The 14,711-nt window shown below is 42.2% G+C and overlaps 1 protein-coding gene and 1 long non-coding RNA gene across 2 annotated transcripts; one reads left to right on the top strand and one right to left on the bottom strand.

Moving 5' to 3' along the window:
• The first annotated feature begins 698 nt into the window (after nucleotides 1-698).
• On the top strand, nucleotides 699-7,316 carry LOC127315664 (disease resistance protein RGA4-like). The gene is made up of 2 exons (XM_051346134.1): nucleotides 699-1,537; nucleotides 5,309-7,316. The coding sequence occupies exons 1-2, from the start codon at nucleotides 699-701 to the stop codon at nucleotides 7,314-7,316; spliced, it is 2,847 nt and encodes a 948-aa protein (XP_051202094.1).
• Nucleotides 7,317-9,941: 2,625 nt separating this feature from the next.
• Nucleotides 9,942-14,464, bottom strand: LOC127314563 (uncharacterized). The gene is made up of 3 exons (XR_007859778.2): nucleotides 13,552-14,464; nucleotides 12,551-12,657; nucleotides 9,942-10,981 (listed from the first exon to the last, which is right to left on the bottom strand). It is a non-coding gene; the product is annotated as an uncharacterized lncRNA (long non-coding RNA).
• Between the last annotated feature and the right edge of the window lie 247 nt (nucleotides 14,465-14,711).

Genomic DNA, 14,711 nt, shown 5'->3' with positions numbered 1-14,711 from the left:
CATAAAAATGATATAAAGTGTGAATAAAACATGTAGGTATTGTCATAATATAAGCATGGAACATCAGAAATTATAGATACGTTGGAGACGTATCAGACACTAAGACCCAAAAGTTGGTAAAAAACGTAGAAGATTGATTAATGACATATTCATATATTGTCTTGGATTTTTGTTACTATTAATGTTATCATTTCTAAACAACAACACATAGTTTTATAATAAATAAATACTTAAAAAATAGGCATTCAGTGAACATAAACTGGTTGAAATTTTATTTTTATATATCACATAAATTTGAAACAAGTCTAGCCGTGCAGTATGCACGGACCACCCCGCGAGTTCAATAGTAAAGAAGATACATCAAATTCAGCGAATCGTAATGGCACATCCACAATATTGGTGAGAACTAGGACACTTTCATCAAAAAAACACATCAATTGATCCTTGTTTTTTTTAAATGGATGGACAATAGTCGTTATCGTACTGATACAAGAATTTATCGAGTAAAAGTCTACACAATATATAAAGGTATATCCGAATATGTTGCTTGTGTTTCCTAGTTTAAGACGCGTGCAAAACGCATTGAAAGGTAGTAGGTGAGAGCTCCCATAAGTGCAGAAGATAGAGAAGGAGAGGGAGAGGGATAGGAGAGACTGGGAGAGGGTAGAGGAGAGGGAGAGAGTGAGAGGCGACGACCTATGGAGGTTGTCCGCCTGGTTGACTCTGTTCTAAAGAAGGTGGAGAATGTGAGGAACATGATCAAGGAAGATAAGAAGGCAGGAGTTGATCTCAGGATTGGCCTGGAAAGTATCAAGTGCGAGATGGCAATGATGTCTTCTGACGTAAAAAAAATCTGGTCGAAGAAAGCTGAGAAGCCGGAGGAATGGATCTTCTTACTCCAAGACCTGGCTTATGATATTGAGGATTTCATCGAGCGTCGTGGGCGGGATCCCCAAACATCTGCGCCCGTTCGTCTTCTTCATGTAGCCATGGTAATGGATCCCCGTCCCGAGCACATCGCTCGCATTGAGCACTTCAAGAATCAAATCAGTAGGATACAAAGCTCCAGGCAAAAAGATGAAAGCCATCCAACGACGCAACCGACGTCAACCAAGAAAGCTGAAGGTAAAAGCGGGCACGGCCCTGGAGTTGCCGGCCCCTCTGCTTGCTCTGGTGCTGCTGGATCTTCGTCGGCTAGTCTTACTCCTTGCGAGTATAATAAGCATCTAGGCACTGGCAAAAGTGACATCCTGGAGCTGCTGTTAGGAGACGATGGCCAACAGAAGGAGCTCAAGGTGATCTCCATCTTGGGGTTCAGCGGCTCTGGAAAGACTACCCTCGCACGGGCAGTGTACAAGGATGAATCTGTTATTAAGCGATTCCCTCACCGAGCCTTTATTGACGTCTCCGTATTCAGGCACGCGTTCGGAATTCTACAAAGTATTCTCCAACAAGTTCGTCCGGGAGCAGTCCCGTTGCAGACCACGTCCAGCATCATGGTGACAGGATATCTCCAAGAATTCCTGGGTCGCAAAAGGTTTGCCTCTCGCACTCTCTCAGTGAATTAGTTAATTCAATTCAATGAAAGCGAAAAGGGGACCAGGACTTTATTTTGTGTCTGGATTTCGCTGCATATACACTCTGGCCTACGATCAAACCTCTACAATGTTGGATGTCATGAAATCCTCGTCGTATATGCAAATTCTGCTGTAGCAACAAAGTTTTAGAGATTAATGTAGTAGCAAATAAGTTAAAAAATACGATGGCGATGATTCGACTCCATTAAATATGTCAATAAGAAAATTTTATCATTGCTACTGAAAATGGCAGTGCCAGCAGCATTGATAAGGTTCTTCCCTCGGCTACATGGGGTAAAAACACGATATTGGTACTGTGAGTAGAGATTAGTGAAATTGTATCAGACACGCAACCGAATCTAGCTTCCCTTCATAGTGGGCCTCAATATAAGATCTGTAAATCAATTTTTTCGAGAAGGGGTATATCCGGCCTCTAATAATAGTATACATTTTTTCGATAAAGGATTATAATAATAATATACATGTATTTAAGGTTTGTACTACTTCTGTCTATTTTTAGATGTCCAAAGTTTGTCTAAATTCGAATGTATCTAGACACTCTTTAGTGCATAGATACATCCGAATTTAGACGAACCTTTCAACATCTATTAACGGATGGAGTACATCAATTTTGCGCGTTCATCCCTGAAGGTGACGTCCCATGGAAGTTGCCATGGTAATCTCCTCTGTGACCCCGGCAACTTTGCCTCTTTTTTTTTTCTGAAAATTTCGGAGCCACCATTTGCAAAATCACAGGCTCAGATTGAGACGCACTGGGGAACAAATCCCTCAAGTTCGCCCCACACCATCATTTTATTGCATAGTTCATCATTCACAGTTTAGAATTCATGAATCACAGTGGATGCATTGAACAACCAATGGAATCTGTACAACTTTATACATGTCTAATACTTGTTTTTGTTTATGTCCGAGTACTTTTGTTTGTGTATTGTATATATACTCATTTGTTCATGTTATTCTATAATGCAAGTACATAACTTCACATGACTATATGGTAAATTAATTTAATTATCTCATTGTCATTTGACATTGACTTTGACATTGACTCTATAAGGGAAACGATCCACCATTGGTCAAGGGAAAAACCCAAGCCGCCACATATCCCTCATCCTCGCCGGCAAATTCCCTCTTTCTCCCAGGTCTCCTCTGGCTCGGGACACTAGAGAGACCACAAATCATCATACTCAGAGGGGTTTTTGGTCTAATTTGTTAAGTTTTTGGTGCACTCGTGCCATTCATCCAGTCAGACAACGTAGTGGAACGTTCATCCCCATTGTGATGTCTTATCTTCATCTCCATTGTGATGTTTCCGACACAAGGGTGTGTATGAGGGCTTGGTGCACTAGTAGAAAACGAGTCTATTGTTCCCGTTAGAAGAACCATTAGTCCCGATTTCTCAACCTGAACTATGAAATTGGGACTAAAGCCCCATTCTTTAGTCCCGGTTGTGTTATAAACTGGGACTAAAGGTCCTCCACGTAGGCTGCTGGTGCGCGTCAGGGCGAAGTACGTTTAGTCCCAGTTTGAACACCAAACGGGACTAAAGGCTACATTTTTTATTCAATTTTTTTCACTCCCTCTTTTTTCTATTTTTTCAGAATTTCTAGTAGTTGAGTTATTTGGCAAGTTTAGTCTCTAACTACATTTAATCTCTAGTCCAATTACTTACTCGTGGTCAAACTTTCCGCTTGGTCACGTATTCTCACACTGATCCAACACTAGCACGCTTAACTTTCTAGTTCCTCCCGTCTTGCTTCCATGTGCTTTGTGCGCATGTTATTGTTATTACTATCATATCAATCATATTAATAAGTTGGTCACGATGTCATACTTCTTTAGTGTTTTAATAAACAAAAGCAATAATGTAATAATAAACTTGAATAATTTTTTTTTGCAAAACATAAAACCTGGAAATTTTAATACTTCCCTTTGAAAGTTTGAGAATCTAAAAATTGGCTGACCAGGTAAACCCTGGTGAATTTGGATGTAACTTTTCGCGTATATACATTTTTTTCGAGTTCGTATGCAAAAGATATTCCCATTTTACCGAAATATGATGTAATTTTGCAAAAAATGAAGTTGAAATTCATGTTTGTTAATTTCTCTTGCATCGAGATGACGTAACATATGAACAACTCGAATGATTTTATTTTTTGAATTTTTATCAATTTCTTTTATATTTTAGTCATGATTTGGGACACCAATCGGGACTAAATGGTTTTGCACCGACGGGGCATGCCGAAACCCCTTTAGTTCCGGTTGGTGTCTTCAACCTGGACTAAAGGTTTCGTTACAAACCGGGACTAAAACTTTTCGACGTCCTGGCCGTTTAAACCGGAACTAATGGGCACATTAGTTCCGGATACAAACACAACCGGGACTAATGCGAACAAAAGACCTATTTTGTACTAGAGGTGTTCCAGATTCAACCTGTCTAGTCTCAACCACGGTGCTTCGGCCTTGGTTCGTGATGGTGCTTTTGGTCTGGTCAATGTGATCCCGCGACAGCGCTTTTTGTGTGGATGTTGAGTGTGTCCTCCTCTTCCTGTGTCACTTGGCAACATCCGACTCGCTTGCTCCGGTGATGCAGAGTTGGTGTGGCATCGGGTTAGAATCGCATGTCATCAATATATGAAAACAAGTTAAAACCTCACTAGAACATCCATAATGAAAAATCACATTTGACATTCAGAACGAAGACGGGTTCGCTTCGCTTATTGATAGAGGCAGTTGTACCTAATGTCATTTGACTTTAAGAACGAATCCACGCTTCGCTGGTTGATAGAGGCACTTGTACCTAACTAATAATAGTCTGTAGGTTTATATCTCACTCACAAGGCTTGGTAAACAGAATGCTCTTCCACGGTCTTAGCTTGCTAAAAAAAAAAAAAAAGTTGCCGTCAGTTGCTACATGCCACATGCCGACATGTACACCTATGACATCTCATCATGCATATGATTGATTAGTTTAAATGCCTGCATTTTCTTTATTTTCCGAAGAATAAGCTGCCGGCCGGCCGGCCTCCCAACTAAAGAACTGTATAGATAGATCGGTCAACTATATATGGAAGTTTCTCGCATACGCACTTGCTTTTATTACTACGGTAGTATACGCCAACTATGAAAGTTCTCACAACAACATTAAGGTCAATGAAGAAGCTTCCCTGCAAAGGAGAAACGAGGAAACTCTTTATATTTACTTCGCGTTTTAGGTTTAGTTAAAGGGTGTGACTATTTCTCAGTCGACGGAGAACTAACTTCGTTCTTAATCAGATGATGTCATCAAATCTCATTTGCAACTCATGTTACAACTTATGACTAGCACAAATCATGATGCAAATCAAATGGTGTTGGACTTGATTGAGCACGAATTAATTAGAGCTAGCAAATCCCTTAGTTAAATTCAGATATTTATGAAAAAATCAACATCTACCATATAAAAGCTAGATTTTTCATAAATTATATTTTCATATTATATGATTTTGGTATTATGGAGGTTGATATTTGATCAAACATTATAAAGTTTATTAACTATAATTAAACCCAGACATGAAGTACGGAGTAAATAAAAATGAAAAACAGAGGGAGTACCATTTTACCTTTGCCTATGTAGTTGTGATTTGTAAATACATTAATTAAAAGGTCAATGAGACAGCTAACTGTGTTGTCCTTAAGCAAACTGTGTATTCTGATCAAGTTGCTTTTGCCAGGTACCTTGTGATCATCGATGGAGTGGAGCTTCCACAAGATTGGCGTGACATCAAAGCAGCTTTCCCCAGCAACGAGGAAGGCAGCAGAGTAGTTGTAAGCACGCGTACTCAATCCGTGGCCGCCGCCTGCAGCTGTGGCAGTTACCTTTACAAAATTCGAGCACTTGACCGGAATGAGTCGGAGGATCTGTTCTGGGGAAAGCTGGGTCCAGAGAATCGTCGACCTTCACTGGAGGAGGAATTGGGAACCTTATTCGATAAGTGCGACGGTTTACCAGAGGCACTGGTCCAGGCAGCTGAGTACTTGAGCAAGGAGGGCGCAACGGAAAAAAAATGTGAAGAAGTTGGCCGCGCACTTGGTGCCTACATAGCAGGCGACGACCCCGCGTTCCGGGAGATGAAGAGATCGCTTCTGCAGTGCTACGACAGCCTCCATGACCAATGCCACAAGGCGTGCATGCTCTCCGTGGGCATGTTCCCAAGGGGGCATCGGATCAGGAGGAAGAGCTTAGTCAGGCGGTGGAAAGCCGAAGGACTGCTGGTAGGAGATGTCTATTTCAGCGAGCACGATGTGGCCTTAGGCTGCCTTGACAAGTTGGTCGACCTCGGAGTCATTGAGCCGGTGCTGCTCGGCGACAATTCCAAGGTGAAGCGCTACAAGGTCTATGGTGTGATGCTGGAGTTCATCGTGCACCGCTCGGTCTCGTGGAACTTCATCACGCTGATTGACCACGGCAAGGTCGTGCGAAGCTACGCCACCGGCTGTCATCCCCGTCGGCTCTCTGTCCACGGAACCGGCGTAACACAAGAAGAAATAGGAAAGATAGAGTTATCTCGCATCAGGTCACTGACTATATGCGACAGCAACAAGATGGACTTTGACAAGTGTGAGTTGCTTCGAGTGCTTGACCTGGAAGGCTGCACCTGGCTTGAGGATGCCCATCTTGACACCATATGCAAATTGCTGTATCTCAAGTATCTGAGCCTCCGGAGTACACGGGTAAGTAAGCTCCCCAGGAAAATGAAAGACCTGCACTGTTTGGAGACGCTGGACGCACGGGATACACGGGTCGAAATGCTGCCCATGGAGGTCCTGATGCTGCCGCAGCTTGTGCACCTGTTTGGCGAGTTTCAGCTGCCTGCCGAGCTTGGAGATGCCAAACGGAAGGACAAGCTCGCGAATTTTTTCTCTGACAACAGTAGGCTGCAGACTCTGGCTGGGTTTAAAATAGTCAAGAACACAGGTTTCGAGCAGATTCTGCTTCACTGCGGAACACTTAGGAAGGTCAAAATATGGTGCAAGATTCCTCCTCCTCCTCCTCCTCGCCGTTCACGTATAAAACTTGCTAGCTGCTTCAAGGTAAAGGAAGTTTCCACTCCTAGCTTGACCGAAAGTTTCGTCGCATCGCTTGCTGCTAGCTTTCCTAGACTTGAGTCATTATCAATTGATTTCAATGGTATCTGCACAAACTTCCTGGATTCGGTCCTCACGGCTCCCTCCACTCTGAGTTCTCTCAAAATATGGGGTAAAATGGAGAGTCTGCCTACCTCTGCTACCTTGAGTAATCTACGTACTCATCTAAGAGAATTGCACCTTTCCAAGACCGGCTTGAGTTCCAAAGTGTTGTCACGCCTGCAGAACTTGGATTGCTTGGTCTGTCTGAGGCTTACAGAGGACCGTCCAGGTCCCTGGGATGATGACACTTTTCTTGTGGAACCCAATAAATTCCAAAGCCTACTGCAAATATCCTTCCATGGCCCAAAGCTTCCACGTGTGCAGATCGAACCTGGAGGCATGCGTTGTCTCATCTCTCTTCATCTCGTCTGCCCAGAGCCCGAAAAGGAGCTCGGCGTCCAAGGTATCACACATCTCCACATGCTTAACCAGGTAATGCTTCATCCTGATGCAAGCGAGGAGAAAATACAAGCGTGGAAAGAGGAAGCAGTCCTGCACAAAAACAGGCCGTATGTCAAGAAGCAACTCATGAGCAGCAACGTGCATGCATAATTCGTACGTGTATCCTCGTTTTGTTGTAGGACCTGTTATTATACGCATGTGTTTACTGTTTTGGCCTAGCACAGTATGCGCGGGCAGTCCTCTAATAATGTAATGTAATGATTTTTTTTTTTGAGAAACATAGTACAAACGCAGACGCTCACGTACACGCGCATAATGTAATGATTTGAATTCTTATATTTGTACACAAAAATTTAACGATCACATTCTTATATGCATACATACATTACCTAATGCACAGATATTTGTTGCTTTAAAAGGTAACATCTTTTTGGTTCTAAAATTCTGTTTATAAAATCATAATGTCATATCAAGTTCATATTATGTGGACTGAGGCTTAGCAGGGTGGCTTGGACGCATGGGCGGGCACAGGACACTAATAATGGGTATTCAAAGAAAAAATCAACCACCTTGCTGCCCCTGCCAATCGCTAGACGGCTAGAGCTTAGAGGCATCACCATACTGTGGACCATCTGCGTCAGTTAAGTGATGAGAGCTCAAGCGGTTGTGTATAAGGTTCAGTGGGTGATACGAGCTTGAAGAACATCTATATTTGTTGATCTAGGTGGGTCAAATACTTGGTGATATGTTTCTACCGAAAATAATGCTTTGTGCCCGTCCATTGGACGGGCTGATTCTGGTCGATGAGTATATTAAAAGCACAACTAATAATTCTAGAGATAGTTAAAAATTACATGATTCTGTAATTTCAAGAGTAATAGTTTAAAAAAATTATGTAAGGGTGTGGTAAAGGAAAAAAATTACACTTGAAAATATAAGTATATTAAAAGGACAACTAATTCGTTTCTATAAGGATATTTTAAGTGAAAACCAATTCACGTGTTATTAATCAAGTTTGACACAAATAAATGTTGATATATGTGTCATGCAAATGTGGATTCCCATTCATCTTCTTATGTGGAGTATGCATCTAAGCACTGCCTGTAGAAGATCATTAACTAGGGACAACTGAACAACATGGCTCCATTTGGTTCAATGGTTAATGTTCCACCAACTATCTGAAGAACTCGATAGCTTCAGACTGGAAAATATTACTAGGGCCTTTTTGCGAAAATCGATGTATTTGGACATGAGTAATGCAAACCATCAATTCCGCAAGAATTTCATTTGAAAACTTAAGGTACCACTACAAATAAAGAATTGTTATGATGTGTTTGGTTCAGCTGTATATTCTTGAAAATCAAGGTGGGTAATCTGCGGTGGAAAAGTTGTTGTGAGCTAACAACCGTGAGAATGTTTCCCCTAATTTTCTTTTAAAAAATCTTATAAATGATATAATTATTATTTACAACTAATTAATAAAGTACCATAGCAGAGTCATGTTAATTTCCTAAAACAAGACTGGAAGTTGTTTGCTTGAACAAATATTTATACCCTAATTTTCATAGGACTGGAGATTGATTTTCACTTTATTCGTGAGAAAGTTGCTCGGAAGTTACTCCAAGTTCCATTTGTGTCTTCTAAAGATCAATTAGATGATATTTTCACAAAGACCACTTCCTTTGTTTGAAGAATGTAAGCTCAATCTCAGCATGTTTATCGTGGAGGGAGGCGGATAACATATGTGATTAATATGTACTCTGATTCTCACATACTCTGATTCTAACGTGATGTACATGGAATAGGTAGATTAGAATAGCTCCTAACCATAATTGTATGAATCTGTAATATGCCTATATATGCGTCAAATGATACCATGCCGTGTGTGTGTGTTGTGCATCTCCCCAATTGCATTGTACACTAGTGGAAAACAGGCCTTTTGACCCGGGTGGTAAGGGCCTTTTGTTGCGGGCGGCCATCCGCGACAAGCAAGGCGCGATAAAAGGTAGGCCTTTTGTCGCGGGTCGCTTACGACCCGCGACATAAGGTCCACCACGTGGCAGCCGCGGGGCGCGCAGGGCACATGACCTTTTGTCGCGGGCGACAAAAGGCCCTCTACGTGGCGCGCGCACAACGCTGCTGCTTTAGGGTTTGAGGGGTGCAGCACCCCTCTCCCCCCCCCCCCCGCCACCGACCGCCTGTTATTTCATTTTTTTCGTTCGAAAATAAAAGTTGCATATATTTGTACGCTACTAGAAGTTGTACACGTTCATTCATTATATATACTAGCAATGATGGGCGCGGCGGCACGCCGCGCCATATATAGTGGCCAACTGGTTGTTACACAGAGGTAGAAGGAATAAGCTAGTTATGCTAAAATTGCTCATATCTGGTTACATACTTCATGCAGAGAATGCACTTGGGGAAATGCATATCATGGGGTTTACATGCTTTTTTTTGCAACCGAAAGGGAATTGGGAGTTTGCTGGGCTAGGCAGCAGGAGCAGACTGACAGATCTCTCATCCATGTCATGCTAACGATAGAAAAGTTCAGCAAACAGGTGGTTAGGGAGCTGGCTAACAATGCAGAAACTACTCTCGTAATAGTGAAAAAATGTTTTCCGACTTTTCTGTATAAGGCATGTGTGCCTGGTAAGATGCAGGCTCGGTGTGTTGTTATCATAGAGAACTTCACACTATTGGGAACTCCTACATAGAGGAAGATGAATTGGGCCGTCTGATCTCGTGTTCGCAAAAATATATCCTGTAAGTGAAGGAGCAAGAAAATAACATCAATTAACTGATGCAGAGTACATACTGAAAATGTGTGGCTATGAATATCCATACATGGGACTGCATGCAACAACTCTAGAAAAACATCTACTCAAACAGAACACATAATTATAGAAGACCCCAATTCAGAGTAAAAATTATATTTCCCTTCTAGTACCAGCTTCACATGTCTTGTGCAAATCTAAGACGAAAAGGGTGCATTGTGTATGTCTTGCCACTACATGCTCATGAATAGAAATCACTAAGAACATCAAAGGGGATCTAGTAAGCAATCAGACATGCTAAACTCCAAAAAATAGTAGTCAAAGTTTCTCTTCGTTTTATCAGCTACAATGCAGAAGCTAACCAATGACAATTAGTAGATAATAATGAACTACCTGTGAAGTTTGGGATGTCAAGTTCTCAACCGTACAATTATTTGCACAAGACTACATTTTTGCACGAGTTTACTGAAAACCGACAAAAATACTGCGAAGATAGTCTCAGTTAACCTTCCTATGATTCAGTTCTGAAAATTGATAAAAAAGAAAGATTACAACTTTCTGTCCTACAGTTATGCTTCATTGCAAATTACCATATATTAGCACGATTCACCGATGCTATGATGCATATTAAAGAAAAAAACCAAATCACATACAACAGAAAACAAATTTAAAAAGGCAACAACAAAATGCACGAAAGAAAAATCAAAGAAAAGAACGTCTACCAGGCCGGCGGCCAGCAGGCGGCTGCACAAAGGGTGCATGCGGCTCACACGAACAAGCGAGCAAACTAAAATAGCACAACCCCAAACAAACCAAACCACACCATTTCCTACCATACACCCGACTCACCAGCTGCATCACTCATCACACACAACCACGAAGCTAAACCACAACATTCACACAACAATCAGCAAAATATAGAATACACCAGGAATCAAACCTGGAAAAAAAAACCTCGTACACAAGCAGAAAAGAGAACGACCCAAACGCCCAAGAGCAGAGCAAAAGCATCATCCACCAGAAGCTCCGTGCAACAACCTGCAAACGAAGAACACAAACAGTCAAACACACAACCAATACTTAAGTGGATGGACTGATGCAGCAGACTTATTCACCATAAATGAAATAAATAATAGGAAAGTCGAGATGATATTCACAATGTACTTACAAAATTCCTTTCCAGAATAATTCTAAAAGATTGGACACCTAGTTCAGTGGGAAAGGAGGGCCAGAGAGAGCAAAATAGAACACTCAAAGATGAATTGCATTCTCTTCCCTACTTTGGAAAATATTTTGTAGGCTAAGAGAAAAGACCAGCTGATTTTTCAAGAATCATGTCTAGAGCAGTTTAGAAAAATAACATGAAGGGCAGGTTAAGCATTATTGTTACATGCCAAATAATCGTTGCCATTAGGCAGCACTTCTATTCTAGTAATCTTTTTCTAACAGAATCCTTTGGATGACATTCTCATTTTTACCAAAGAAAAACTAAGCACATCAAAATCTCTTGGTACGTCCAGGCTAAATCCACAAAAACCAATGCCCAGGAAGCATGTGGAAGGTACAGAAGTACAACCTAACTCAATCAACGAAATTATTCTGATGGTTGGCACCATCTGGCAGCAAGAGGAACATATTAAAAAAGGGAGATCAGATTTCCTAGCGTACCGAACCTATGAAATACCATCATGTCATAAAAAGAGAGATCCACCTAGTGTATGCAAGCTCGATAGGTAGAATAAGAACAATAATTTCACCGTATGGAATCATCAAAACAATTTATCCAATATATAAGTTATACATCTTCGCTAGAAAAATTATGTCTCTTTTGTTCAGTTCCTTCAAATTGAGAGTATGGACTTTCGCAAGCTTCTTGCAAATACAGAATCAGTATATTTAGCTTGAAACTATTGCTCGAGAGAGTGAAAAAAGATTGTGAGATCCAAGGGTCTTCATGATAGACCGCTAGAGTGACCAGAGAGGCCAACTTCAGCCTGGACACCAAAGGCGATGTAGGGCGCATGCGAGAGCGAGGTATGCCGCTGAATCACCATAATTAATCACAGACGGCAAGAAATGGTGGCCGAGATCGAGAGGAGACATCCTAAAAAGACCAGTAAGGCTCTTAGTTCCTTTAAAGCTCCATTCATCTTCAGGAATTCCACTACATTTATCAAGCAGTCAGAGATACAAAAATGGGAACCATTAAACCAACATTTTCTGATGAATTTTACTTATATATAATTATCGTGAATTGTATAGATCCTACTGCACCACTACAACTACTACAACAATGAGTTAAATCCTTAAAAAAATGGTGTTCAATACAGGAATAATTCATCTCATAAATCAGGTAAGCAAATTGAGTTTCTCACTACTACAGACCAATAATCTTATTAAATGTAGGAACATTCTCCATAACACCCGTACACCAGTGAGTTAAATTCAAAAAATGGTGACTAATTCAGAAGTAATTTTGCTCATATATCAGATGAGAAAATTCAGTTCCTTGCTACTAAATACCTATAATTCTATTAATTAGAACATTTAGTTACATAATATTGCAATCGTCATTGAAAATTTTATTTTTTGCAAACAACAAAATACCTAATGATGGAAGTGATCAACACCATCCAGTTCTTGGACTTTGTTCACTTCAAGGTAATCCCACCTGCTTCTTGAAGCCTCTCTGGAGTAATAACTCATGTACAGAACTGTAAAAATATCAATCGTGTAAAAATGAAGCTCATGCTCTACGGGTTCCATTGTACTCATTGTGCGTTACATTTAAGAGGGTGATCTCATTTTTCAAAACATATCAGTTCATACAAAAGAATTAATTAGCAGCACGAAGTCAACCACAACATAAAAATAAATCTACAATCGTGAGGTCAAAAGAATGTTGTAAACAAAAAACGTCTCGAAATATCAATGATTAACAGATAGCAATTTGATTCTACAAACTTAGAACTAACAGGCCGTAGTTAGCAGTACCAAGCGATATTTGAACAAAAAACAGGATGTGAAAATGGAAGAAAAATAGTGAAGGACAAACCTTCGCTGCGTTAGAGCAAACCGCAGCCGCACAATCGAGCAACTATCTATCTAGATGTAGGACCTTATTCGAAATTCATGGATGAGCACTGAAAGATGCATTATCATGAGATTCTTGATTTGTTGGAAAGCTACTTAATAAGTTTTCAGCTTCATAAGTCACCCATCACAACACATCCTTCAGTTTCGTGCCATTTGGCTAACAGCTGCATTCACTTCCCTCGCCAGGACCAAACAATTATCAGAGAATATTCATTTGTTGCAGTAATTAAGCTGAACGATGTTGATGTGCAACTGCCAACTATGCATCCTAGATTCTTATTAAATTATAAATATCAGCCAGGAAACCAACTTGAGATTAAAGTACTCTCTGGACAACATGCCTGGATCTCTCAGAAGACAAATATAGATTCAGCGAAGTGGCAATAATATATCCATGTACTACTAACCAAACTGCATCTAGTAAAATTGGGAGGCCAAAAGGCAAAAGGAAAAAACCTGGAAATTAGGACCGACGTTTAACGAATCTAACAGGGCAAGCAGACGTAACTCACCGTGTGAATCGCGGCGAGGAGTGAGTTAAGCCAGGGCCAGGATGCGATCCCAGCGTGCATCGCGGCCAACCCAAGGTCGAACAGCGGAGTGGCAACGTGGACCATACGCAACTCCCAGGAACAGCAGTCCGAACGTGAACAGGGCCGCCACAGGATGCAGAAAACCCAGCGGGCGCTTTCTACTTCGCTGGCCTCCACCCTCCTGTCAGCAGGTTTTCGCTGCTGCCCCCAACCACCGGGATCGAACCAGCGTGCGGGAGAGCTGCGGCGGGAGCTGCCAGGGTAGTTGGCCGAGAACCCTAGGCCATGGGATAGCCTGGGATGAATACGGGGGCGAGCCATGGTGGCCATCATCGCGAGGCACGGCGTTGCTGAGGACGAAGAAGGTTTCTTGGTGGTCGTTTGATCCCTCCGCCTCCTTTTCGTCACCGAGCGCGTGGGCGAGCGCGATGCCGCCGACGTTGTAAAACGTCTCGGGAGGGAGAGGCGGGCGCCCTGGCCACTGGGGTCCTCCTCTGCATCGCCATCCTCCCCCTGAACGATATGATTGCGCCGAGCTCCACCGCCGCGCAGCTAGCCACCTTGGGAGAGAGCGGGCTTGTTGCGTCCTCGGATGCTTCAGTAGGCGCCGCAGCAACCTAGGAGGGAGAATCGGATCCCAGCCCTTGGTAAAGATGGTAGCGGTGGTGGAGGAAGAGAGAGATGGGAGAGATCGGGGGCGCAGACTCGCCACCAGATCCGGCCGCACCGGCAAATCACAGCGGGAAGCTCATGCAAGATAATGAACAGTAGCGGCCGCCGCCGGTGACCAGGAGGAAGGAGGAAGAGGAAGGCGGCAGCCCCAAATGCAAGAACTGCAGGCCAGTGATTGGGGAGAGAGAAATCAGTTTCTTTCTTTGTTGTATCGTGAGTAGGGATGGGTTTCTCGATTGTTGGACGGGTGTCACGGCACCGCTTTGACTAACAACATGCAGGCCCACCACTGCTTGGCCCACCTTTTAGCTAAGTCCACCCAAACGATGCACCAAAACAACCAACCACTGAAACACCAGAAAAAAAAGATGTCAGTCTAAATTCCAATGTAGCACCGGAATTGTACACCCAGAAAACACCCCGAAATTCACTCACAATATACCATACGTGTCAGCTCATAGTTAATC

This window comes from Lolium perenne, chromosome 7 (assembly GCF_019359855.2).
Source record: "Lolium perenne isolate Kyuss_39 chromosome 7, Kyuss_2.0, whole genome shotgun sequence".
Taxonomy (NCBI): Eukaryota; Viridiplantae; Streptophyta; class Magnoliopsida; order Poales; family Poaceae; genus Lolium; species Lolium perenne.
The sequence above is the reverse complement of the archived record's forward strand: the minus strand, read 5'-3'. Positions and strand labels throughout refer to the sequence as shown.